Consider the following 26,937-nt stretch of genomic DNA (forward strand, 5'->3'; position numbering starts at 1 on the left):
TAAGCATAATCCCTGTCCCCAAGAACTCAGTGCTTGTGGGAAGCCCTGAGGGATAGCCTTATACTTTGAAGCACAGACTGGAAGTTAGTGGTGGGTAGGAGACTGAACAGCCCACGAGTGATTTCTCAAGTGAAGCTTTGGTCCAGGGAGAGAACCTGATTGAACTTCCAGGGACCACCTCCTCCAGGAAGCCTCTCCTGCCGTCTCTCACCACCTTCCCCCACCCCCACCCCACCCGCAGCTTTTTCCCTCAGAGCCCTAATTTTGTGTTGTGATTTTATTCACGTGTTGTGGCCTCTTCCGTCAGCCTGCCTGGCACTGGGCAGGCGTCAGTGAAAGCCCGGCGTGCTGGTTGCCTGGCAGCGGTCTCTGTGTAACTGTTGCCAAGTCTTCCCCGGTGATGCCAGCGGAGCTCAGGCGTCCTGGGTGCTGGCTATTGTGTGGGTTTCTGCAGCGTCCTGGGAACTTGCCTCTGGCCCTGCTGGGAGCTGGGCCCCAGCAGGATGGTGGCAGGAATGTGCCGGAATGAAGGGCTGCAATGTGGGGACGGTGGCCTGGGGGCGGCACAAACCCCTCATTGTTCGCGCCCTTCTCTGTGCTCTGCGCTCAGGACCAGGGGCTGGGGGTGGGGCTCAGAGGGAGGAGGGAGAGAAGAGGTCCCAGGCTGGCTGAGGCCTCCATGGCTCTGGGCCCTGGCCTAAGCTTGTACCCCTTGGGATCTGTGGCCGCAAAACTGCCCAAGCACACGTCCTGGGTGACAGGGAGGAGAGAAGAAGAAAATCTGAGTTACTGGGTGAAGCGAGGGAGGTTCTGGGGTGACTGGAACGGCTCCGGTGCTTTGTACAACCGGCCGGGGGAGGCGTCAGCGCTGGTCCCGAGTGCATCCAGGGCTTCCACCCTCACCTGGCAGGGTGACGCCTGCCCCCTTGAAGTGGGGGGAGCCACATCCACGCTTCTTTTTCTTTTTGCTTTTTGGGTCACACCTGGCGATGCTCAGGGGTTCCTCCTGGCTCTGCACTCAGGAGTCACTCCTGGTGGTGCTCCGGGGACCCTATGGGATGCTGGGAATCGAACCCGGGTCGGCCGCGTGCAAGGCAAACGCCCTCCCCGCTGTGCTATCGCTCCAGCCCACATCCACACTTCTTGCCGCCCACCTAAGAACATACCGCGATGCTGGCTTGTGATGCTGGAGTTGATGTCGCGCGTCTGCGGGGGCCACCACCCGGATGCCTGTTTGCGGGAAAGGCCTGGTCCACGGAGGTCACGTCTGTGCTGGCAAGAGGAGGGAAGAGGACCATGCGCAGGCTGGGCTCAGCCACTCTGGGCCACTAGAGGGCAGCAGCGTCCAAGCGCCTCAACGTGGCCAAGAGCCCGCCTTGGACCCGGAGCAGAGACGCTTATTTCAGGCCACACCTGGCTGTGGCAGTGAGACTCAGTGCCACAGAGACAGGCGTTCCTTGCTCGGAAAGTCCACCGAGGCCCAGCAGGGCAAGTGATGTGACGGGGTATTGCACATTGCCAACTGGGACCCTTCGCTCACAGTGGGAAGATAATGGAATCAGGGTGGGGGTGGGGGGGCTGGTTCCCCACCTCCCCGGCCAGTGTGTGCAGGCAGAACTCTGCCACCAGGCCCTAGACAGCAATCCTTCCTCAAGTGGGGCTGCTCCTGAGACCTCGAGTAAGAGAGAGGGGAGAGGGGCTGGAGTGACAGCACAGTAGAGAGGGCATTTGCCTTGCACGCAGCCAACCTGGGTTCAATCCCTGGCATCCCATATGGCCCCCGAGCACTGCCAGGAGTGATTCCTGAGTGCAGAGCCAGGAGGAACCTCTGAGCGTTGCCGGCTGTGACCCAAAAAGAAAAAAAAAGTGAGACAATGGGGAGAGCAGCCCAGTCAGTTCCCGCCCCCGATAACCAGGGTGCAGCCAGGTTGATGCCCTCAGCTGGGAGCAGGGAGAATGGGTAAGACCGAAGTTTCTGGACCGGGGCAATATATGGCATAGCAGGGAGGGCGCTGGCCTTGCACACAGTCCAACCCAGGTTGGAGTCAGGAGGGAGACCCGAGCAGAGCACTGCTGGGTCTGTCCCCAAAAACACCACGACAATGAAAACCAAGTCCTCTCAGAATCGCGCTACCTAGTGTGAGAGCCACAAATTAAAGCCCAATCAGACGTTCAGCAGCTCACTAACGCCGCCAGCCTGGAAGTGCTCGTCCGCGGCCCGAGGCTCGGGTGGCTGGAGGCTGCTGGGCTGGCTGGCACGGAGACATCTCCACTGTCCAGGGGCTTCCCTCCAGGGGCTGGCTCGGCTCCAGACACGCTCAGCACCGCCCCCGTGGGATAGTGAGCAGAGCCGGGCCTCCGGGTCTCCTGGTCCCCGGCTCAGGGAGCTTGTGTGGCATCAGGAGGCCCCCACCGGTGGTCACACGTGCTGTCTGCCCAGGTGCGTGGCAGCCACTCCTGGCTCAGTGCCCAGCGTGCCCTAGTGCTCAAAAAACCCTGGCTCTCACACCCAAGGCGATTCCTAGGCTGAACAGCCAAGGCAGTTGAGGGCTCCAGCGGGCACCCAGGGCAGCTCCTGGTGGCTCAAGGGACTCCTCAGGGCGAAGCTATACTGCAACTGGGAGGGCGTTTGCCTTGCACTCGGCCAACCTGAGTTCTAATCCCCAGCATCCCTGATGGTCCTCCAAGCACTGCCAGGAGTGATTCCTGAGTGCAGAGCCAGGAGGAACCCCTGAGCATCGCTGGGTGTGACCTCCTCACCAAAAAAAGCCTTTCAGGTCCCAGATGGGGCACCATCACGTCCTCAGGGCCCCAGTGTCCGTCTGGCAGGAGAAAATAGGACCCTAGAGAGCAGTGTGGACTGTAGGGTTGCTGCCTTCAGGAACCCCGGCTCGCTGGAGGAAAGAGCCCGGCAGGTGGGCAAAATGGCCATGGGGTGGGGGGGACTCAGGGTGTAGCCCGCCGGAGCCAGGCCAAGTCACAGCACTCTCGTTCTTCTGCGACTTCTCTCTGGTCTGTGGGGGAATGAGCAGGTCTGGGGGTGCGGCTGGGGGCGGGCAGCAGAGCGCAGACCCCAGGCCAGGCCTCTGGCCCTTGCCAGCCTCCATGACCCGCGGATTCCAGAGGCCCAGAGCTGCCATTCTCTCTGACACCCACACCCGGAGCTGGCTCCTCCCTGCCCGGCTGGCACTGGGAGAGGACGTGGGCCCACAGCGCAGGGGACTGTGGCCAGGGTCTGGGCAGGAGTCTCTGGGGGCACCAGAGGGACGAGGCCGCTCAGCGGATCACAGTGGCCAAACTCTGGGCACGGAGGCAGGGAGGAGGCTCCTCCCCACACACAGGCCCGAGGACCCTTCGTGATCTCCGAATAAGGTAGGGGTGTGTGTGTGTATATGTGTGAGTCTGTGTGAGTTTGTGTGTGTGTGTGTGAGTGTGTGTGTGTGAGAGAGAGAGAGAGAGAGAGAGAGATGGGACGGGATAGGACAGACCCACTAATGGGGGGGTGAGGAGTGAGACTCTGGCGACAAAATAAACACATCTCAGCAGCTCTGCCCCTGTGGGGGGCTCCGTGGGCAGTGGGGGGACAGGGCGAATTTTCCAGGCCTGGGAACAAGGAGCCCAGCCAAGGTGGCGGCATCTCAACAGGGCTGACCGCCCTCCCCCCAGCTCCTGGCTTTAAGGACCCTCCTTCCCCCACCCCAGCGTCACGCAAAGACCTGCTGGGTTGAAGCAAAAGACAAGGCTTCATCCTGGGGTGGGCACCAGCTGGCACTCTGGGGGGCCTGAAGCCCCCCTCGGGGACCGTCTCAGCCACACTGGCTGGCTACCAGCCAGAACCCCCTCACCCCCCATCCATCTCCATCCTGCTGCTTTGTGCCCTGAGCTGAGCCCCTCCAGCCTCAGCCCTGCATGTCCCTAGCAGCGCTGCCCCCCTCCGCTGTCCCCTGCTGCCTGACCCCTGTGACATTCTGCCCAGAATGCTGGGCACAGACCCGACATGTCCACCTCCTCCCCACAACATCAAGACCTTCCGTTCCTTCTGGAAGGACAGAGGTTCTGGGGGAACGCTTCCAACAACCACCACCTTGGGACCACCACAGAGCCTCCACAGGGAGAGGGGTTGAGCCATTAAGTTCTTACCCACAGGATGCTAACAGGGCAGCAGAGCCTGTGTGTGTGTGTGTGTGCGTGTGTGTGTGTGTGTGTGTGTGTATGAGCACGCGCCCATGCAGGGGGTACAATATATATGTCCAGAAGGGACATAGGCACCTCACTCTGACAGCCTAGACCAGCATGCCTGGCCAGAGGGAAGGGGGGTTACCCCAGTTCTTGCTCCTGACACCTGTGGGGCTCTGTCTTGGCAGCCCCCCTGGGACAATGCAGGATGCGGATGGAGCACTGTGAGATGCAACCACACGGGGCCCCGGAGCCGGGCGCTTCTTTCTCCCGCAGCCACCTGCCGGGGCCCTCTGCCCGCCCCTCGACGTCCCCCCTCATTCCTGTGCTCAGGAAGACCATCCATCTGGAAGCGTTCCCCCAGAATCATGTCCCACCCACTCCCAGCCGGCCGGGTCTGGGGGCTGGAGCCCACAGTGAGAGGGGCGGCACCCTGGGGGCCCGAAAGTTCAGCTCCGTCTCCCTGACCCTCCACCCCAGCCGGCCCTGGGCCCTGAACCCCCACCTGGGCAGGGAGGCCACCCCCCAGGGGGGACGGAGGGCACCCCTGTTGGGCTGGACCCCAGCGACCCTCACCCAGGGGGGCAGGGGGCACCCAGGGAGCCCGAAGAGCTCTTGGCTGCCCACGCCCAGCAGGAACCCCACGGCAGACAGGCCCGTGGTGAGCTCCTGCCTCAGTCTCCCCTTCCGGGCGCATCTGGGCCGGACCCCTGCAGGCCCTGGGTGCTCAAGCTCTGGAGGTCAGGGCCCCTCTCTGCTGCCTGCAACCCCAGAACCTGCCAGAGCTTCCCCGGGCCGAGGCCAGCTGGGGGCCAGGGCTCTCCCGAGGCCTCGGCTGCTTCTCCAAAGGGGTCCACCGGGCGGCCCTGCCGTGGGGCCAGGGATAAGCATGGCTTTGGACACGGCACGGTCGGGCGTGGCCAGATTCTCAGCCATTCGGGCCAGCAACAGACCCAACAGGGCTGTCAGCTCACCCACTCCCAGCACCTGCAGAGGGGACCCCGGCACAGAGGCCCCCATGCCCGAGACCAAGGGGGGCAGCGCCACGAACTTGCCCATGAGGGGCACAGCAGGGCCTGACGTGGCCCTGGGTCCCATCGCCCCGGCGCCAGACAAGCTGGGGAAAGCCGGAGCACTGGGTGCCACACACACGGGCAGCAGCTACGTGGACCGGGCAGTGCCTGGCACAGCCGACCCAGCCCCACAGGACACAGCAGGGGCTGCCCTTGCTCTGAGCAGGCTGGGCCGGGCGCCGGGTTTGGTTGTGCCTGTCACCCCAGGTCCAGCCACTGGGGAGTCCCCCCAGGGCACTGACCCGGCCCCAAGGCACTCGGCCGCCTCCCCCCAGAAGCTGGGCACGAGCACAGCCCTGGGACTCGCATCAGCAGAGCCTGCAGTGGACCCAGAGCTCAAGCTCGCTGCACTGGACCCAAGCAGAGAAATGGCAGGTAAAAGGCCCCGGGCTTGGGGGCTGGGCGGGTGGGGGTCCTGGGGCTTGGTCAGGCTTGGTTGTAAACGGGGATGCTCTGAGGTCAGAGTTGAAGGCACTGTGTGGTTGGGGATGCAGGGGTGAGTTGGGGGCGTGAAACAGGCCGCGGCCGGAGCTGGGTCCAGCCTGCTGTGAGGGGCTTGCCGGCAGCGACCCAAAGTCTCTGGGGGTCTCCTGCAATTTGGTCCACTTCCTGCAGTGTTTCCTCAGTTTGTGCTACGGTTCCCTAAACATCTGAAATAATCAGCTGGTTCTAGGGGAGTCCAACTTCGATGGCTTCCCCATGAAACACAGTCCCCCTGCAGTCATGGGGTGGGGTGGGGATACGGATGGGGGGGGCTTCCTTGATGTTCCTCTCTTGAATGACTTCACCTGTGACCTCTGGCCTCTACCCCCCTCAACCACCCCCTTCAACCTGACCTTTTCAGGTCTGCCCCCACCCCTGAGGCTGAGAGGTGAGTGGGTGCCTCATACACAGGGATATGGTACCCCAGACTCTGTTTTTTTTTTTCTTTGGGGGGGGTTACTCCTGGCTCTGTGCTCAGCAATTACTCCTGGCAGTGTTTGGAGGACCATATGGGATGCTGGGGATTGAACCCAGGTTGGTTGCATGCAAGGCAAACCCTTCCCCGTTGGAGTATCGCTCCCACCCTGGTCCCCTGGTCTCTTGAACAGGACCACTGAGGCAGAAGATAATCTGGTGGCTGGAAGCTGGCTGGAACCCAGCTCTTGCGGTGCCCTCATTCAGTCCAACTTTTTTTTTTTGTCTTGGGGGCCACACCCAGTGGCTCTGTGCTAAGGGATCACTCCTGCTGGCTCGGGGGGTGTGGGCCCAGGTTGGCTATGTAAGGCAAGTACAGTACCTGCTGTATGACCCCTCTGGCCTGGGTCATCCCTACCTTTCAAAGGACCCCCGAGATCCAGTTCCTGACCCAGTCTGGGGGCTCCCCTAACCCCTGAGCTCTCTCCTAAATGCAGGTACGGTAGCTCCTCCTTCCTGTGCTCAATGGGGGGGGGGGTAGGGGGCATGGGGTTGTATGTGTGTGTGTGTCCTCCATCTGTACTTGACCTTCAGCCTGCTCTGCCCTCACTAGGGCCTCACCTCTGCCAGCAGTGCTTTGGGCAGTGCATTTTTGCTGGCGCTGGTGACTCACCATTCTCCTCCCATAAGTTCTGCCCCTGAGCCTGGCTAGCTGGGCCTGACACCTCCAGCCTCTCTAGCTCCCTACCATGCCCCCACTGGAATTTTCCCGGCCCTCCTAGACAGCTCAGCTTGGTCCACTAACAGCCCTACAGCCTCTCACCTCCTAGGCGCAGACATCCTCACCTCCTGGGGGGGAGGCCTCCCCCTTCCCTCTGCCAGCCCTTCCCCGTCCTCCTTTCCTGCAAACCATCCTCCCCCGCGGGCTTTCTCACGGTGCCCACCTGCATATATACCCCGCCCCGCAGAGGACCAGCCTGCTCCCGGGTGGGCCCCGCGCCGCCCCCCTAGCCCCGCAGGCTGGGCACAACACCTCCCCAGAATGTCGGTTGCATGCATGCATGCATGCAATATTTTCCAGCGGGTAAATTGAGGCACGGGCAAGCGTCAGAGCGGGTCAAGGTCAGAGGGCTCGACTCCGCAGGGCCCCGGCGGGCGGGCGTTGGGGCAGTGCGGGCATCGGGGCCGGGGCGTCCGGGTCACCGCGTGACTAGCTGGGAGAGGAGGGTCGGAGGCCCGAGCGGGTGCAGGCGGGGAGCAGGCGGGGTGCGGGCGGGAGCGGGCGGGGTGCGGGCGGGAGCGGGCGGGGTGCAGGCGGGGGGCGCGCCCCGGGCCGGAGACGCGCGCACCTTGCGGGCTGCGCCCCCGGCGCGTCCCCGGGCCCGCTCCCGCGTGCGGCCGTGCGGGCGTGCGTGCGGGCGCCGCGGGAGGGCGGGGGAGGGGCGCTCGCGGGCGCGCGGGTCACGTGGTGCGGGTGGCAGCGGCGGCGGCGGCGGCGGCGGCGGGGCGCGCGGGCAGGGGCAGCGGCGCGAGCGAGCCGAGGCCAGTCCCGGGGGCGGGCAGCGGCGAGGGCCGAGCGGCGAGGCCCGGCTGCGGGGGCCGCTCGGGCCCGGACGAGCCCCGCGCCGCGCTCAGCCCGGCAGCCCCGCGCCCTGAGCATCTCCCGGAGGCGCGGAGACAAAGGAGGATTCATGTCCAAAGGTAGGGCTGGCGGGGGCGCCGGGCCCAGGTGCCCACCCGGGGACGGGCGCTGCCCACGCGCGCCGCCGGCTGCGCGCCGAGCGCCCCACGCCGGGCGCACGCGAGCGGGACGCGCGCAGGTATCGGGGCCACCGCGGGACCCCTCCCCCCGCTCGCCGGGCCACCCAGCCGGGCGGTGGTCGCCCAGGGAAACTCGCCGGCCTCCGAGGGCTGGGCGGGGGAAGGGGGCGTCCCAGACCCCTTCGCTCCTGCAGATGGGAAAGGGCTGAGCCGTCTTTTGTGATCCCTCTCCTAAGAGCCGGGCTGGCGCCTCGCGGGCTGTGTGTGTGTGTGTGTGTGTGTGTGTGTGTGTGTGTGTCTGTCTGTCTGTCTGTCTCTCTCTGGGAGTGGGTCCTGCTAGGAAAAAAGTGCCCCCTCTAACCCCCGCCCCCAGCCCCCAGGACAGGTGCTGCCCTGCAAAGACCCCCCTGCAGCTTCCTTCCCACAGAGGAGTGGGGTCCCCCCACCAGACAAAGCCGGGCCAGGGGCGCTGGCCCCTTGCCTGAGCTGGGGCTGGGGGCGATCTTGTATCTGTGGGGGCACAGCTAGAACTGAGCCGGGTGGACAGGCCTCTCCCGTGGGCTCCTGCAGGGCTACTGAGGACCCAGAGTCTAGGGGGGCCTCCAGGACCCTGTCGGGGCCTGTGATCCCACGCTGAGCTCGCCATCCAACCCCCCCCTCCCCAACCACCACGCTGTGGACATCTGTGGACCAGCAGGGCTGGTCTCGAGCGTCCCCACTATGGGCTGGAGGTCAGCAGCTCTGCCGGGAGTCAGTGTCCGTGGGAGGACCGAGGGGGGTCACCATCTGCTCATTCATTCTCCGTGCTCAGCCATCATTCGGTCATTCATTCGTTCGCTTGCTGAGTGCCACCTGGTTAGGCTCTCACCTGGAGGCACAGAGGTGGGAGGGACACACCCCCGGCCGGCCCAGGGTTCAAACACCTGCTCAGGGCCAGGTAACTGATGTCCGTCCCTTTGGCCAACCCCCCTGGCTCCTGAGAGAGTGGGGACCAGGCCCCATCTTCCTGCAGTCACCCCGCTGAGGCTGGCTGGCAGAGGTCAGCAGGGCCATGGACGCGGAAGCTGGAACTACAGAATTTGGGTTCAGGGCGGTGGCCCCGCGCCCTGAATATCTTTGTATGTGTCAGAGAGCCTCTCTGGGTGACTCGGCCTTGTCTGGCTTCCAGTGCCCCTGGCACTGAGTCTGGGGTATAGAGAGGAGGTTTCCATTGGACAGCAGATGGGGTGCCCAGAGGATGGAAGAACTGAATGAATGAATGAATGAATGAGTGAGGACCAAGGGACTCTGGGGGCACAGGAAGCCCCTTGGGGGCATTCCTGGGTGGGGTGGGGGGTGGGGTGGCGGCCCAGTGGGCCCCCAGTGGCTGCCCTCCTCGTGGCCAGCGGTGGTTGGGAGCATGTGGTCGGCAGGTGATGGTCAGGGCTGTTTCCAGCTGGTGTGCAGAGAGGGGGACAGGTGGCATTCTTGCTGCTACATCACAGATGGGCTCTGCCCGCGCCTGGGGTGTGTGCCAGGTCTCCTTTGGGTGACTGCTGAGGACAGGACAGGCCGAGCGGGCCATGGTCCCGGTGGAAGCACACCTTTGATTCTTCGTTTATCTGGGGGACTGGTCAAGCGGCCAGTCTTGGGGAGCTGGGCCTGGCAGTGCAATGCGGGCGGGATGGTTCCATGCTTGACGCGGGCGAGGTGGAGCCCAGGGCCCAGGCAGTGCCGGGATGGGATTCAGGACCTCATGCCGCCAGGCCTGTGCTTGAGACCTTGGTCCCATCTGCTTCTGCTTCTCCTTGGGAGCCAGAGTGCTAGCACAGCGGGAAGGGCGTTTGCTTTGCATACAGCTGACCCTGGTGCAATCCTCAGTAGCCCATATGGTCCTCTCAGCACCGCCAGGAGTCACAGAGCCTGAGCACAGAGCCAGGAGTCAGCCCTGAGCACCGCTGGGCATGGCCCCAAAACAAACCAAAGAAGACTCACAGTCTTAGAGTCTTATAACGAAATGGACTCTGGGGCCGGAGCGATAGTCCAGCGGGGAAGACGTTTGCACGTTGGCTGGCCTGGGTTTGATCTCTGGCATCCCATAGGGTCCCCCAAGCACCGCCAGGAGTAGTAATTTCTGAATGCAGAGCCAGAAGGAACCCTTGAGCATTGCTGGGTATGACCCAAAAAAGCAAAAAAAAAAAAAAGAAAAAAAGGACTTGCTTTCCCAGGCCTTGAAGCAGTCGAGACTCCCCCCCACCTCCACAAGCCGACCAACAGTCTCTCTGCCCGCACTGTGGAGACTACATGAACTCGGCTCTGAGAGGGAAGGAGAAGGGCCCAGCTGCCGGAGCAGCTGCGTGGGGACCCGGGGTGCCGTGCAGGTGTGCCGGGTGCTGGGCAGCGGGCCGGGCCTCCCGGAGGCAGCTGCTGCAGAGCTGGGCCCATCTTGCCGCCGACTGGAGCCTCGGGCTGCCGGCAGCTTCCCGGGAAGCCGGAGGGAGCCGTGCCAGGCTCCGTGGAGCTGCCGAGGCCTGTCAGGAGGGGCAGGGCCTGGAGGTGCGGGGAGAAAGGTTTCCCACGGGCACACGGGGTGGAAGGTCCAACAACAGACTTCTGGCTGGCACTGGGGGCATGGGGATGAGGTGATGCGACCCCTTCTCCCTCTCGCCCATCTGGAGCTGAGTCTCTGCAGGAGGATGGCCAAGCCCAAAGGGTCCCTGGGAGAGTGCGGGGGGGCTCGGGAGCATCGGGGGTCACATCGGGGGTCACCCTCTGTAGCCCGCGCATGCTCTGGCCTCGTGCCTCCCCCTGAGGAGCCCAGGAACCCAAACTGGGCAGGGGGTCTGGACTGTGTGGCCCTTAGGGAGCTTCCCAGCACTGTCTGTTCAGGCCCCCCCACCCCAGGCTCCCAGCAGGGAGTCCCCCAATCCCCCCCACAATGGGCAACTTTCTTTTTTTTTTCCTTTTTTTTTCTTTTTGGGTCACACCCGGCGATGCTCAGGGGTTCCTCCTGGCTCTGCACTCAGGAATCACTCCTGGTGGTGCTCCGGGACCCTATGGGATGCGGGGAATAGAACCCGGGTCGGCCGTGTGCAAGGCAAACGCCCTCTCCGCTGTCCTAGGCTCTGGACAGGGTCACGGTCCGCCTTACACACACCCCGTTTTCTGGGAAGCGGGTGCGCTCTCCTACGGCCTCCTCGGGCGACACGGAAGTAGCTTGGCCCTGCCCCGCCCAGGGAACACTTTCCTCGTCCTCCCCTCCTTCACGCTCCAGGCACCATTTCTCTTGCTTCCTTGTTGAGTCATTTCCGGCCTTGCTGGGGGACCGAGCGGGGGTCTGGCCTGTGGGTGCGTGCCTTCACCCCTCTGAGCCCCTGCCACACCCCTCCCCACCCTGCCCCGCCCCGTGCCATCTTCAGCACACGGCCCCCGCCTGGGTGTCATGCTCTCCTTGTGTACCTCAAGGGGCGACATTCTCCTGCAGGTGAAATCTGGTGAGGCCAGCGGCTGGCACTCCACGGGCACAGACCCCCTCTCAGAGGGGACACTGAGGCAGGGGACTCAGGAGGAAGGGGTTTGGCCCTTTTTATACCTAAATGACCATGCCAGGGAAGACCGTGCCCAGGAGTCCCTAGGCAGCTGCTTCTGGAAAGCCTTTGGCTTCCTTGGGAAGGGGGACCGGAGCAGACTGTCGCAGATGGGGGCGTTGCTCTGCAGGACGGGGCAGTGGGTGCATGTGCAGATGTGCTTATGTCTTAGCCCATCACGGTCAGGGCAGCTCCTGCCAGCATCTGTTAGATGCCAGGGATGCCCTGGATGTCACACCTTACACAGGACAGATCCCCTCATCACTCTGTTTTGGTTTTATTGTTTTTTGGGTCACACCCCGCGATGCACAGGGGTAACTCCTGGCTCTGCACTAAGGAATTATCCCTGGCGGTGTTCAGGGGACCTTATGGGACACTGGGAATCAAACCCGGGTTGGCTGCGTGCAAGGCAAACACCCTACCCACTGTGCCTATCGCTCCAGTCCCCTGCCCCCCTCATCACTCTGGACCCCAGATGTCACCATGCCCTGGCTGGGGGGGGGGGTTGTGGGAGAAACGCCCTTTCAGACCTGCAGACACAGTGACCTACAGACACAGTGACCCGCAGGCCAGTACTTGGGGCCCTCTAAGTGCACTGGCGAGTGTCCCTCCCGCCAAGTCCCTCGGCTTCCTGGGCGAGGCACTCGGGGTCCCCATGGAGCGGGGGCTCCCGGGTGCTGACTGCAGCCCTCCCCTGCTGTGGCCCCGTAGGGCTCTCGGACGCAGCCATGTCAGAGCTGGTGCCTGAGCCCAGGCCGAAGCCGGCAGTGCCCATGAAGCCCGTGAATGTCAGCGTCAACTCCAGCCTGCTGGGCTACGTGGGCATTGACACCATCATCGAGCAGATGCGCAAGAAGACCATGAAGACGGGCTTCGACTTCAACGTCATGGTCGTGGGTATGGGGGGCCGGGGGGCTGGGGGCCAGGGGCCCTCCCTTCAGTGCTCGGTTTCAGACCTGGCCTCAGCAGTGGCAGGGGGTGGATTGGGGGGTACCCCCAGGCCACCTCTCCCACCACTACTTTTCAATAATTTGGTTTAGGGGAGCATCAAGGTCCTTCTCTCAGTCCTTTTTTTTTTTTTTTTAAATGTAGCAGTGGACTGGAGCAATAGCACAGTGGGTAGGGCATTTGCCTTGCACGCAGCCGACCCGGGTTCAATTCCTCCGTCCCTCTCAGAGAGCCCAGCAAGCTACCGAGTATCCTGCCTGCACTCTGCCAAGCTCCCCGTGGCGTATTCGATATGCCAAAAACAGTAACAACAAGTCTCACAAAGGAGACGTTACTGGTGCCCGCTCGAGCAAATCGATGAACAACGGGAGGGCAGTGCCAATAATGTAGCAGTATTGCTATTTATTCAGCCATTGATTAAGCTGATTGAATTCCTCCCCCCCCACCATCCTTATGAGCTGGGGTGACGGGCTGGGGAAGGACGTCTGATCTTTTGGGGGCGCTTTTCAAGTTAGGATTTTCAGGACCTCGGTCCCTGCAGTGCCCCTGAGTTGTGGAACATAACAGCAGGACACGGTTCCTCGGTGGTCCAACCCGCACCTGGTCCGCGTCTTTGCCCCCTGCGTTTTCACCTTGAGCTCCATCACTGCTTCCGTCAGCTTTTTTGCCCGGGTCTCGGGGGTCTGCCCTCTCCTCCCTGCGCCGGGTAGCGGGGTGTCTGCCCCTGCATCAGCACGTGGGTCCCCCAGGAGCACCGGCGGCTCTGCGTGGTCCCCTTCCCTCTTGGTGCTGCCTGCTGTTTTGGTCTCTATGCAGTGGAGGCCCAGGCTTGCCCCTGGCCACGCGTGGGGGGCTGTAGGGTGCTGGGTCTCCTAATAGTGCCAGCCCCGTGAGCACCTCTCTGGCCCGTAGGCGCAAATCTCTCAACGCCAGGCAGCGGAAGTGAGTGGCACCCACTCACCCGCGTTCTCCTTCCTCCAGGACTTCGATCCTTCATCCTTCAGGCCCCTTTTTTCCCCCAGCCTCCAAACTCCTCCCAGTGCCCAGCCCACTGCAGACCCTTCATGATTCTCCCTTTGGCTAAGCCTGAGTGGCCTCATCCACCCCCCCACCCAACCACACAGCCCTACCCTCTTCCTGGGTGGCGGGTCTGCACCGCCCTTCCCAGACACGGTTTGCTGGGATTTTCCGGGCTCTTTCTTCCCTTCCCCGCCCCCCGCCTTTTGTACACACTGTTCCACGGTCACACACACACACACACACACACACATATGCACACACCCTTCCAGCTTCTCCAGGTGCTTGTGTCTCCTCCACCTGACCCAGCTCCTGAGAGTGAAGGTGACACCTCCCCCCGCATGTGCCCTACTGTCCCCATTTCAGGAAAAAAAAAAAAAGAAAGAAAGAAAGATTCAGCTCCCTGCTGGAAATCCACCTCCATTCAGTGTATGAACGGGAAGTGCCCCCCAGTCATGCCTTTGGCCACTGGCCCCATCTTTCCAATGTCCCCCCTGGAGGGACAGTGTCCCCCACTTTGACAGAGGCTGCTGGAGCCGCTTTTAGCTTTTCTTGCATGTGTTGGGGTGTGTGTGGGGGTTTCCTTCGCAAGCCTGGCTGTGGACTGTCTCGGGGACCAGTGTGGGTTCCCAGCCCCGTTTCCAGCTGTGGAACTTCTGGAAACACAAGCTCTGGTGCAGCCAGCAGAGACATTGACGCCCATGGAGTAGGGATGGGTGGGGGCGGCCCTCCCTGCCCTCCTCTCCCCTCCCTGCGCAGTGACTTGCGCATCCCCCTCTATAGCCCCACTCCAGTGGGGTCCGTGATCACCGAGGGGTGCTTGGATACCACCAGGGCCAAAAGGGCAGGAGGGAAAAAAGTGGTGCTCTTGGTGCTGTGATAAAGATGGGAAACTTCCGCTGGACACACACACACACACACACACACACACACACACACACACACACACACAGGAGCGCAAGGATTTCACTAGGCAGAGAGATGGGGTCCTCCCCCCAACTCCTGGGCTCCACACGGAGGGACTGGATTTCCCAGACCTTGGGCATCGAGAAGCCACTTGCTCCATCCCGTGACGGTGACTCACGGCTCTAGACTTCTGCGGGGTGGGGTGGGATGGGGGGGTCGGGGGAGAGCACGAGGCTCAGAGCTGGACCCGACCCGGCCTTCTCACCCCCGCCTTGCGCAGGTCAGAGCGGGCTGGGCAAGTCCACGCTGGTGAACACGCTCTTCAAATCCCAGGTGAGCCGCAAGGCCTCCAGCTGGAACCGAGAGGAGAAGATCCCCAAGACGGTGGAGATCAAAGCAGTGGGGCACGGTGCGGCTCGGGGCGCGGACAGGGGTGTGGGGTGCAGAGCAGTGTGGGCATGGGTGTGGTGAGGCCGCAGGCAGGGCGTGTACAGGGGCCTAGGGCTGGGCGGGGATGCGGGGCGCAGGTGTACAGACTTGGGGAGGGGCGTGTGCAGGGCGATCAGGGCTTCTTGGGGCTCGGGACAGAGGAGGGGTGACCCCTCCTCTGAGCTGGGTGGTCCTGCGGGAGTGGTGGGTGGGTTTAGACAGCCTGAGCGGGCTGGTGCGACAGTACAGCGGGCAGGGTGCTTGCCTTCCTGGTTCGATCCCCGATACCCCAAATGGTCCCCCGGGCCCTGCCAGGAGTGATCGCTGAGGACAGCCAGGTATGGCTCAAAAAAATGCCCCCCACGGTGCTGGGGCGATAGCACAGCGGGTAGGGCGTTTGCCTTGCACGCGGCCAACCTGGGTTTGATTCCCAGCATCCCATATGGTCCCCTAAGCACTGCCAGGGTTAATTCCTGAGTGCATGAGCCAGGAGTAACCCCTGTGCATCGATGGATGTGACCCAAAAAGCAGAAAACAAACAAACAAAAAAACACCCCCCAAAACAACAAAAATACAGGGGGACAGCGTTGGGGGCGCGCCTACCTGGGTACCCGAAACCGGGAAGGAGATCGGGCTCGGGGAAGCTCTAGGGCTGCCTTTCCTGAAGGTGGGGCCGGGGCACCCTGGCTGGCCTGCCAGGTGACACCCCCCTCCCCGGGTGCTATGTCCCCCCAGTGATAGAGGAAGGCGGCGTCAAGATGAAGCTCACGGTCGTGGATACCCCGGGCTTTGGGGACCAGATCAACAACGAGAACTGGTATGTGTCTGCCGCAGGCGGGGAGGCTCAGGGCCTGAGGGGGAGGGCAGAGGCCCGCCTGGGGCCCAGTGTGGGGCTGGGGTGACAGAGCTGAGGGGCTGGCCTGGGGGGCCTGGACCTTGGGCATCTGAGCAGGGACTCTCTCCGGGCCACTGAGAAGGGCCAGTCTTTTTCTTTTTTTTTAAATTTTTTTAAAATTTAATTTTTTTGGGAAAAGGGCCCTTCTTGGCTCTTACTGCTGCCCATGGCCAAGGCTGGCAGCTGGGACAGTGGTGGAGTTGGCACTATGGTATACAGATGGAAGGTTCTAGATTGAAGTGTTCCCCCAGGCAAGGGTGGAGTCTATGTGCTATTTTTAAAAATTTTTTTTGGGGGTGGTCACACCCGGCAATGCTCAGGGGTTACTCCTGGCTCTGCACTCAGGAGTTACTCCTGGCGGTGCTCAGGGCACCATATGGGATGCTGGGAATCGAACCCGGGTCGGCTGCGTGCAAGGCAGATGCCCTACCTGCTGTGCTATCACTCCAGCCCCAAGTCTATGTGCTTTTGGGAAGGAGCTGGGGTGCCCCCCCAGACAGACAGGGCCCCAGCTAGGGGGGATGACCCTCTGCCTCCCGTGTGTGTGTGTGTGTGTGTGTGTGTGTGTGTGTGTGTTCTCACAGATGAAGGTCCGTTGTTGCGGTAATTGGGGATTGTCACCGCGAGGAGTGGTCCAGCACTTTCCATGGCCGCTGCTGTCTGTGCTGAACCCCCCTACCTGCTCCGTGCAGCCCTACGGGCCTTCCTGCAGGGCCCCTCATTTCATGAGAAACAGCCTGGAGGGCCGGGCAGAGTGGGGGCTACAGGCTCCTAGAGACCCGGGGCCAGCCGTCTGGAGGGTCTTGGAGATGGGGGGCGGCAGGCTCCCCCCGGCCCTCCATGTCCACCCTCCCTGCCCCGCAGCTGGGAGCCCATTGAGAAGTACATCAACGAGCAGTACGAGAAGTTCCTGAAGGAGGAGGTGAACATCGCCCGGAAGAAGCGCATCCCCGACACGCGCGTGCACTGCTGCCTCTATTTCATCTCCCCCACCGGACACTCGTACGTACCCCCAGTGCTGCGGGGGCGTCCCTGGGGGTTCCTCTCCCCCACTGGACGCTCATTTGTACCCCCCAGTGCTGTGGGGGTGTCATCCCCAAGGCTTCTCCCCCACACTGGAAACTCGGACATACTCCCCAGTGCTGTCCCCAGCACTTGTCCACGCTGAGACCTGGACTCAGCCCGGGAGGCCAAGATGGGCCGGGTCAGGCAGCCAGGACCAGTCCCGGGACTGTTGCACAATGGTGCTCCAGGAAAAGTGCTCAGCTGTGCATGGGGCCTCCTGGGCATTGTTGTTGCCTGCTCGGGGTGGGTGTGGCACAGGCCACACCTGGACGGGGACACGCTGTGGGTAGCTGGAGGGCAAGCAGGCCCCCCGGGCGTCGGAGAGCAGGGTGCAGGCTGGCAGCGGCGGGCAGGACGTGAGAGCTCTGGGCCTGAATGGGTGTGAACCGAGCAGCAGGGCAGACAATGAAGACATCGGGTGGCCTGGGGCCTCTTCCCAGCATGGGTGGGCTTGGGGGACCTTCCAGGTCAGGGCTCAGATCTAGAGATGACGATGTAGCCAAGACCCCCCCCCCCCCAGCACTGGAGGAACCAGGCACTCCAGTGGGCGTCTGATGGAGGGGCTGAGAGACTCCATAGGAAGGTTCATTTTCTCCCTCACCACCACGATTGGGGTCCCAGCCAGAACCCTGAGAAGGGGGCAGGGACCTCCAGGACGCCTGAGCAGAGAGAGGAACAGCCCCTGCAGAGACGCCGTCATTAGGAGAAAGACACCAGCAGGCAAAGGCGTCTGGGCGGGTCGCGGGCGGGCGGGGTGGTGGCTGGCAGGACCAAGCAGTACCCAGGCTGGAAAGGAGGGGGGGATGGTGGAGGACACTGGGGGGAGGGGGTGTAGGGGCCTGTATGGAGCAGGTGAGAGGAGGTGGGGCCGGCAGGAGAGGAGGCGTCTGCTGTTGGGGGCGGCGGGTGGCGCCGACAGCCCACTCCGTGCCCCCAGCTTGCGGCCGCTGGACCTGGAGTTCATGAAGCACCTCAGCAAAGTCGTGAACATCATCCCGGTCATCGCCAAGGCCGACACCATGACGCTGGAGGAGAAGTCGGAGTTCAAGCAGAGGGTGAGGCCCCGCCCCCCCCCCCGCCCCTCCCCGTGCAGCCCTGAGCCGGGGCAGAGGGGACTGTGGCTGAGGACTGAAGGCCAAGGTGGGGACCTGCTTCTCTGCCACCCACAAGCCCGGACCGGGAGACGATGCTGTTAGGTTGCTTGATGGGGACTAACCATCAAGCTAGACCTTAGTGGAATGTTCTAGAAGTCCTCCCTGTGCAGGAACCACTGGGGAGGAAGATGCAAGATCCGCAGACAGGCAGCTCCTGCCTCTAAAACACTTAAGAGTCAGGGGGCTGGACCATAGCACAGTGAGTTAGGCTTTTATGTTATTTATTTATTTATTTTGTCTTGCACGCAGCTGACCAGGATTCAATCCCCAACATCCCATGGGGCACCCGAGCACCGCCAGGAGTGATCCCTGAGCACTGCCATGTATGGCCCTAAGACAACAAAAAAAAAGAGAGAAACTTAGTCAACTCTGGCATGATTAGGACCCCGTTTGCTCCCCAGCACCGCTGGGCAGAGTATGGAACTGTCAGGCCTGCACAGCCGGGCCGAGAATCACTGGGGGTTGCCCTGTGGCCCTGAGCAATGCTTGGGACTCCTCCCTCCAAAAGGCTAACCCAGGGGTTGGAGCGATAGCGGGGAAGGCATTTGCCTTGCACGCAACCGACCCAGGTTCGATCCCTGGTGTCCCATATGGTCCCCCAAGCACCACTAGGAGTATTTCCTGAGTGCAGAGGCAGGAGTAATCGCTGAGCATCCCTGGGTGTGACCCAAAAAGAAAAAAAAAAGGGGGGGGAGCAGCTAACCCTGAGACAGTCAAGTAGACCAGCGCTGGGAAGGTCTTGGACGGCTTCCTGGAGGAAGCAGGATTTCAGGCTAGAGAGAGGAGTGGTGGCTGTTGGGCTCCCTGTAAATGGGAAGGTGGGCAGGGAGGGGGATGTCACAAGTTTTGCTCCCAGGGGTGTGCTGGCTGTCACCTCAGGCAGCAGGTGAGGCTGTGTTGCCTTGTGCCAGGGTACAAGTTCCAGAGGAACCCCACCATGTGTGCCACATGGGTGCACCCCCTTCAGCCCCCATGGCTCTTGCACACCTCCCGCCCCTCCCGCCAGGTTCGCAAGGAGCTCGAAGTGAACGGCATCGAGTTCTACCCCCAGAAGGAATTCGACGAGGACCTGGAGGACAAGACGGAGAATGACAAAATTCGGGTGGGTGTAAATCTCGGCTCCTCAGAGCCCCCTCGGGTCTCCCTGGTCACCCTGGGAGGGCCATCGAGAACCCCGTCCCCCCCACCCTGCCCGTCATCTGCATCCCACCCAGCGGCCTCACAGTAGCTCCAGGGGATCTGGCTGGGGAATCATCGGGTTTTTGTTTTTATTCTTTTGGGGGCCGCATCTGGCGATGCTCACGGCTGACTCCTGGCTCTGCACTCAGGGACTCACTCCTGCCAGTGCTCACGGGACCATAATGGGGTGCCGGGATCGAACCTGGGCCGACTGTGTAGGGCTTCCGCCACCTGGCTGGGAAATTGAGCTCTTTCCCAGTTCTGACCTTCTGCAGTCTGCTTTGGCATCAGAACCCCGAGTTCTATTCTGGACTTTTCTCTCAGCCTAGCATAACCTGGCACACACGTTCTCCCTGTGTGGGTCCGTTCCCTCCTTGGAGGAGTGTGAGGTGAACAGCTGATGCCGGCCTCACACTGGGGGCTCACACTTGCCTGGGCCCTCACACAGATTGTAGCACCAACATCAACACGTTACTCTCAGTGACAGCTTCTTCCCCGGTCATAGTATGGAAAGAGTAGGAATGAAGAAATCATTAAAGGAGGAAATCATCTAAAATTTATTTAAAACTTATTTTAATTTGATCAGGTATGGGGTTAAAGGCATGTTGAACATACATATCCTAAACCTTGAACACAGTTTTCTTGTGGAGGCCAGACCTCTTCTTTGAGTCTAAACCCACTTCTTTTTGCTAGAGAAGCTTCGTTTTAGCCAAGCTTTCTGGTTTTTTTTTTGTTTGTTTGTTTGTTTGCTTTGCTTTTTGGGTCACAACCAACAGTGCACAGGGGTTATTCCTGGCTCATGCACTCAGGAGTTACTCCTGGCGGTGCTCTGGGGACCCTATGGGATGCTGGGAATCGAACCCAGGTCGGCCGCGTGCAAGGCAAACGCCCTACCCGTTGTGCCATACCTCCAGCTCCCTATCCAGCCTTTCTGAAACACTTTAATTCTCTAGGAAGCAGCATCTACACACTCGTCGCCCGGTACCTCTGCTGCAGGACAGTGAATTGAACCGCTATTAAGAACTTGGGGGGATAATACTGCGTGGAGGGCGTTTGCCTTGCATGTGGCTGACCTGGGTTTGATCCCCGGCATCCCATAGGGTCCCCCAAGCACTGCCGGAGTAATTCTTGAGTGTAGAACCAGGAGTAACCCCCGAGCATCGCTGGGTGTGACCCAAAAAGCAAAAAAAAAAAAAAAAAAAAAAAAGAACTTGTTGGGCCAGAGTGATAGTACGGAGTACAGATGGGAGGGTGTTTGCCTTGCATGTGGCTGACAGGGTTTGACTCCCGCGTCCCTCCCACATGGTCCCCCAGACCTGCTAGGAGTGATTCCTGAGTGTAGAGCCAGGAGTAACCCTTGAACATTGCTAGGGGTGACCCAAACAACTCCCCTCAACCCCACCACCAAAAGAATAGAAAACTTGTACAGAGGCTTGAGAGATAGGATGGGGCTAAGGCACTTGCGTTGGGTGTGGCCAACCCCAGTTCCATCCCAGGCACCACTATGGTCCACTGAGCATGGATTTAGGAGCAAATTCTGAGCATCACCAGGGATGGCCCAATCCCTCTGCCGCCACAGATAAAAGTATAAAAACTGGAGAAGAGGGGCTGGAGTGATAGCACAGCGGGTAGGGCATTTGCCTTGCACGCGGCCTACCCGGGTTCGATTCCCAGCATCCCATATGGTCCCCCGAGCACCGCCAGGGGTGATTCCTGAGTGCAGAGCCAGGAGTAACCCCTGAGCATCGCCGGGTGTGACCAAAAAAAAAAAACTGGAGAAGAAAAACAAACCTCACTAGGTGAGGCAAATAGAGGAACACAGGCTGGGGTGAGCCGCAACCCAACTGCTGGGGCAGAGAAGCTGGTGCCCACCAAGTGGGCGTTGAAACTTGAGCCTTCGGCTGAGGAGTGGCCCTGCCCAGTGGTTTTATGGGGCTGACAGCAGAAAGCAGCAGTTCCCAAGGGTGTCCGTTTTACGATCTCTCATAACATTCTTCTCCCGATCAAACCGAACCTGTCTGGGGCAGGAGCGATAGCACAGCAGGGAGGGCATTTGCCTTGCATGCGGCCAACCCGGGTTCGATTCTCAGCATCCCATATGGTCCCCTGAGCACCGCCAGGAGTAATTCCTGAGTGCAGAGCCAGGAATAACCCCTGTGCATTGCTGGAAGTGACCCAAAAAGGAAAAAAAAAAAAAAGAAAAAAAAAACTGAACCTGTCAAAGCGGCGACAGAAGCATGGTCCAGTCCAAAGGTCAGGGCTGGCCTGCAGACTTGTTGGGGGAGATGGACCCGGCGCCTTGACTGGTGTCTCTGCCCTCCAGCAGGAGAGCATGCCCTTTGCCGTGGTGGGGAGTGACAAGGAGTACCAAGTGAACGGCAAGCGTGTGCTCGGCAGGAAGACGCCCTGGGGAATCATTGAAGGTAACTGGATCTGCAGCAACTGGCCATGAATGATGCTGATTTAGCTGTTTAGCGGCTTGAGAATGGTAGAAATGAAATGCGCTGGCCAGCGGGGGGCTGTCAGGAGTTTACAGTTTCATCGGAGAAGCGGAGAACCCTGACTGGAAGCTCTGGGCCCACCTTGGCACTGACTCGGTGGTGTCAGATACTTCCCGTGGTGGGACAGCTAAGGGCCCAGGGAGCGGCTGTCCCTGGAAGCGCGCCTGCCTGACAGGGTGCTCCCCAGGAGTCATGGTGGCCGAGTCTAAGGATTCTGATGGTTTTCAGAGAACGGCTTTTGTACCTGCTCCCGAGGCGGTCGGATCTCAGCTTAAGGTCCCTGCCGAAGCCACTGAATTGCTAGCAGTGATCCTGGGATTTCAGACTCAGATTTGGTTTCCTGACCACACCCCGTGATGCCAGGCAGGAGGCAGCCTGGCTACCCCTGGCAGACTTGGTGATTTTGACTCCACTACCAGGTCCACACCATCGGCTTGGGTTATTTCTCCCCTTAGCACAACACTCTCCTTCCCTTGTTCATGGATTTGCTCGAGCAGGCACCAGTAACGTCTCCATTATGAGACTTATTATTTTGGCATATTGAATACGCCATGGGGAGCTTGCCAGGCTCTGCCATGCGGGCGGGATACTTTCCGTAGCTTGCCGGGCTCTCGAGAGGGACAGAGGAATCGAACCCAAGTCGGCCGCATGCAAGGCAAACGCCCTACCCACTAAGCTATCGCTCCAGCCCATTTCTCTCCTTATTCACTAGAATTTTTCAGTCTTTTGTGGTGTTGGGGATAAACCCGGGTCTCACGCACGCGAGGCACCGCGCTCTGCCGCTGAGCCGCACAAAAGGACTTGGGAGCCTTTTTACAAAAATAGTGTTTTGTCATCGTCATCTAGTTCTTGACTTGAAATTATTTATGAGCCTGTCTGTTCTGTCCATTAAGCCTGGAGGGCTCCCGTCTTCCTCTTTCTCTGCTGCTCCCACAATGGTTGCCAAAGGATTTGCAAATCGTAGGCGCTTAATGGATGTGGAATGACACGTCTCCCGCAACTTCCGACGGAAGGTGTATCTTAGAGGGAGACCACAGCAGGCTGAGGGCATGCTTTGCATGTGAGATGCCGGAGTTCAATTCCTGAACGGTGCTCCTGAATGCTGCTGGGCTTTGCAAAAAAAAAAAAAAATCAAACTCCCCCCCCCCCCCCAATAAAATAAAAATGGTTTATTCTCTACGTTACAAAATTCAGACATTTAGAAATCTAATAGTATTTATGAAACAGGGATCAGGAGACTTCGCAGAAAGTGACAAGGTCTGCAGAGCTGTGCAGGAAATGAGGGATTTTTTTTTTTTTTTTTTTTTTTTTTTGCTTTCTGGGTCACACCCGGCAATGCACAGGGTTTACTCCTGGCTCTGCACTCAGGAATAACTCCTGGCGGTGCTTAGGATGCTGGGAATCGAACCTGGGTCGGCTGCATGCAAGGCAAAGGCCCTACCCGCTGTGCTATCACTCCAGCCCCGGAAATGAGGGTTTTTATCATCAGAAAAAGGGAGCGATACATGGGTCAGAACCTAAAGGATTGTTCTGGAACAGCCACCTTCCCTGCTGGGGAAGAGAGCAGGTCTTACAGAGCAGATGAACTCAGTGGTGCTGATGTGGGAATTCCAAGTTGGTTTCGGATGACACTTCTGAGCTGGAAACTGCCCTGGGGTTAAGTGTTCAGTCTGAGTGAGGCCAGTGTCTCCCGAACCCTCGCCCTGGCTTGCAGATTTTCTCCCACTCCCGTGAGGGGCCTCTCCAGGGTGGGCACCAAGTCTCAGCGTCCCCGGGCCTGCGGCAGTGCAAGTTTCCTCATCGTAGAGCAGGGGAAAAGTCATAGTTCTTATTTGCTGCCTGACTGTTTCGATGCTGTTATAGCCACTTAGTACAGATGTGTTTCTGGATGCAGGCCAGCGGGGGAGCAGACTGCTGGGGACAGGGGGGCGTGGGGCGGTCATCTGAACCCGGCGGGGTCTTCATTGGGGGTCACCGCTTGGTTTTGTTCGCAGTGGAGAACCTCAGCCACTGTGAATTTGCCCTGCTTCGTGACTTCGTGATCCGGTAAGCTGCCCTCCCCGACATGGCGGACTTGTTGGGGTCTGGGGGCTCTCGGTCCACTTCCGATTCCTGTCCCAGGCAGGAGGGGCTGAGGAAGTCCCATAGGCTCTGGGGACGGGGGCCCAGTCATTGGGGCTGTGGGCCTGGAAGGGGACCAACCACCTCAGCTCTGCGGCCAACCACTCACTGCCTCCCTAACCCCATCCCACTGCCCCCCCCACCCTCCCCCCACCCCACCACCTCTTGTTCCTTCAGGACCCACCTCCAGGACCTCAAGGAAGTGACGCACAACATCCACTACGAGACCTACCGGGCCAAGCGGCTCAATGACAACGGAGGCCTCCCCCCGGTGAGCGCGGACACGGAGGCCAGCCACGACAGTAACCCCTGACCCCCTCCATCCCATCACCCCCCCACACACACACACACACAAACAGCATCCCACACACCGCCTCCCACTCTCCTCTGTCCCGAGGGTCTGTCTGCTGTTTGTGGAGCGCCGTGTCCGCTGCGTGTCTGTGTGCGTGTGTGTCTGTGTGTGCACGTGTGCGCGTGTGTCTGTGTGTGCAAGCGAGCGAGCGCGGGGGTTGAGGTCTTCTCCCGGCCCTCCCGGGAAAGTTCTGTGTCACTTGGGTTCCCCATGGCTGTCTGTGATCTGTCCTCTTTCCCCGTGTCCCAGAACAGAGCGCTGGGTCTCTCTCAAGAGGCCTGGGGGACGTTTCCTTTCAAAATGACAGGAGCAAGGGACCCCCCCCCCAAACTCTTGCTTGTTTCTGACCCTGCCCCCAGGGAGACTGCCGAATCTCCGAGGGAAAGCATTTGAGCATGAAGCGTTCCCCACCTTCCCTGGGGGCTCAGGGTGGTCTGGGATGCTAGGGACAGGCTGAAATTTCTGGGAGAGCAGAGGGCTGGCCAGAATGGAAGGGAGCTCCACCCTTGGGTCTGTGTCGCTGTCCAAAGGCTATCCCTGTCGCTGTCACTGCTGGCTGCGCGCCCCCCCACTGCACCTTCCTGTCCCCTCCTCCCCTTCCTGCCTTCCTCCTCATCCTGCCCCCTCCAGGGATAAGCAGCCGCATCTTCCTGCCTGTACTTGGGGGCTTACGCTTCCCCGACTTCCAAAACGGATTGCAGCCGCCAGTCCAGAGGGAGGTTGGCAGGAGCGGGGTGGCAGGGAGACTGGCGGACAGTGCCCACAGCCACGTGGATGCTGACCCTGACCCAGAGCTGTCCGAGGTGCAGGGGGGCCCGGGTGCCCGAGCTCTGCTCAGCCTTTTTCGCAAGCCTTCCGTTCTACAACCGAGTAAAAGAAAGCTCAGAACCCTCCCGAGTCAGCCTGGCCTGCAGTTCTTCTCCCCGGAAGCTGCTTTCCGCTCACACCTGCCCCTCCCAGCCCCCTACCCCCCTCGCTGCTCTGTGCTCTGCATCATTGCTGTCTCCTCGCCTTTGTGCTGAACTTGACCGCATTTCTGTCTGCCTGCCTGTCTCTGTGCATCCCTGACGCCCCCCTCCTGAATCCCGCAGACATTCCCGACGGTGCCCCCCCCCAATCCTCGTCAACCTCCTGCAGCCGCTGCCCCCGCCCTCTCTTTATAATGCACATTTCCACACGCGCAACCTCGCAGCCTTTCTACACAGATCCTTCCTCCTTTAGCCCCTCAGGTGGCTGACATCTGGGGGCTGGGAAGCACCAAATGATGCAGTTCACAATAACCCTGTCCCAACCTTCGGTTCTGACTCTGGTCCGCTTCTGGGACCAGCTCTTCTGGGCCTCTGGGAATCCCGGACATTAGAGTCATTTCATCACTCAGGTGCTAGGAAAACGCACAGACTTAAAAGCCCAGGGTCCAGCAGACCAGGAGAAGGGGTTGGGTGACCAGATTGCCAGTGACCCTGAGCTCCTGTCCCCATCTGTGCTGAGGCTCTCGACCCCACAGCATCCCCCCTCCCCACACACACACAAGCAAGGACTTGAGGCAGGAAGCAGGGCCCTGAGTCACGCAAGCGTTTCCACAGAAGGGCCTGTCCCGGCTTCCATAGCCAGTTCGGGATGGACATGGGCCTACACCCGCGGACCCCGACTCCAGGGTAGATTCCAGGGTGGGGGCGGGTGCTGGAGAGGCTTAGCCCTATGACCCTGATCTCAGACCTCCCTGGAGCAGCTGTCTTTCATGTCTGTGGCCAGCTGCTGGCCTCCGTGCAGCTCACCCGTTCTCACCCCCTCCCCCCCTGCAGGGAGAAGGTCTCCTGAGCACTGTCCTTCCACCGGTGCCAGCCACCCCCTGCCCCACAGCTGAGTGACGGCCCTTCCAAGCGCCGCTTCTCCCGCCACGCCTGGCGGCTCTTAGAGCTGCCCGGGCCGTGGCCTTTGGGGCGCTGAGGGGGGCCGCCCCGAGCAGGCGGCAGCGGCTGGCTGCCTCCCTAGGACACCTTGCTTCCTCCACGCTCCACGCCACCACCCCCTCCCTGTGGAAGGGAGCTCTCGCCGCACTGCCCTCCATCGTCTGTGTCCGCCGGTCCCGGCCTGTCTGTGGGGTGAAGGAACTCACCAAGAGCTGCTTCTGCCCTTGCTACCCCATGCCAGCCACCTGTGACCATCTCCCAGGGCACGGCCCCCTCCCCGCTCGCTGCATGCGCCGCTCTTGGATCCCCCGCAGGGGCCAAGAAGGCAACCTTGCTTCTTGTCAGATTTGTGGACGTCAGCTGTGTGAGCCCCGATGTGGAACAAGGGTGTCTCCTGCATTACCTAAGGCTTATGTGTCAGGATGGATCATTCCAGAAGGGGGAGCAAGGGCTAGGATTGCTTTTTTTTTTTTTTTTAATTTTGTTTTGCTTTTTTTTTTTTTAAATACACCTCACCACGTTTGGCCGTATAGTTTCATATCCATTCTTACCCCACCAAGTAGCTACTTTGGAAGAGTGATTTCCCTGAAGAGACATTTCTGGAACTGACTTCCTTGTCCTCAGACTTTTAAGGAAAAAAAAAAAAGGAAGGGAACTAAACACGCAGAAAATTCCAGAAGCCCACAAGATGTGAATTTGAGGAAGAAAAACTTATCCTTCTGCCATGTAGCAATAAGAGGGAGCTCTTCCCAGCCACCCCTGGAGTAGTCCTACCCAGTTCATGTGAGTCATGAGTTAATAGCGCACAGTCCTCACTGTGGGCCAATGGAAAGTCCCCCGCAGAGGGCAAAGCCCTCCATCAGATGCATGAATGTTCGCGAATGTTGGCTGCCAGTTCCCCCCTCACTGTGTCTTTATGAAACACCTCCCCTCCCCAACACCCCCCCCATCTCCACCTGGACACAACTTGCTCAAAGGCTGGTGACT

At 60.6% G+C, this 26,937-nt stretch overlaps 1 protein-coding gene across 1 annotated transcript; it reads left to right on the plus strand.

The window, feature by feature from the left end:
- The first annotated feature begins 7,612 nt into the window (after nt 1–7,612).
- SEPTIN3 (septin 3) lies at nt 7,613–26,427 on the plus strand. Its single transcript, XM_056137411.1, has 11 exons — nt 7,613–7,847; nt 12,185–12,370; nt 14,625–14,753; nt 15,509–15,590; nt 16,533–16,670; nt 17,671–17,788; nt 18,894–18,989; nt 21,393–21,489; nt 23,562–23,613; nt 23,866–23,959; nt 25,843–26,427. Exons 1-11 carry the CDS (start codon nt 7,838–7,840, stop codon nt 25,906–25,908), a joined length of 1,068 nt encoding a protein of 355 aa, XP_055993386.1. The 5' UTR covers nt 7,613–7,837; the 3' UTR covers nt 25,909–26,427.
- The last annotated feature ends 510 nt before the right edge of the window (nt 26,428–26,937 follow it).

This window comes from Sorex fumeus, unplaced genomic scaffold (genome assembly GCF_029834395.1).
Source record: "Sorex fumeus unplaced genomic scaffold, SorFum_2.1 ptg000125l, whole genome shotgun sequence".
Lineage (NCBI taxonomy): Eukaryota > Metazoa > Chordata > Mammalia > Eulipotyphla > Soricidae > Sorex > Sorex fumeus.

Coding starts and splice junctions, on each gene's coding strand:
- SEPTIN3 (XM_056137411.1), top strand. Junction 12,371..14,624: donor CTTCAACGTCATGGTCGTGG/GTATGGGGGGCC, acceptor CGCCTTGCGCAG/GTCAGAGCGGGCTGGGCAAG. Junction 15,591..16,532: donor CAGATCAACAACGAGAACTG/GTATGTGTCTGC, acceptor CCTGCCCCGCAG/CTGGGAGCCCATTGAGAAGT.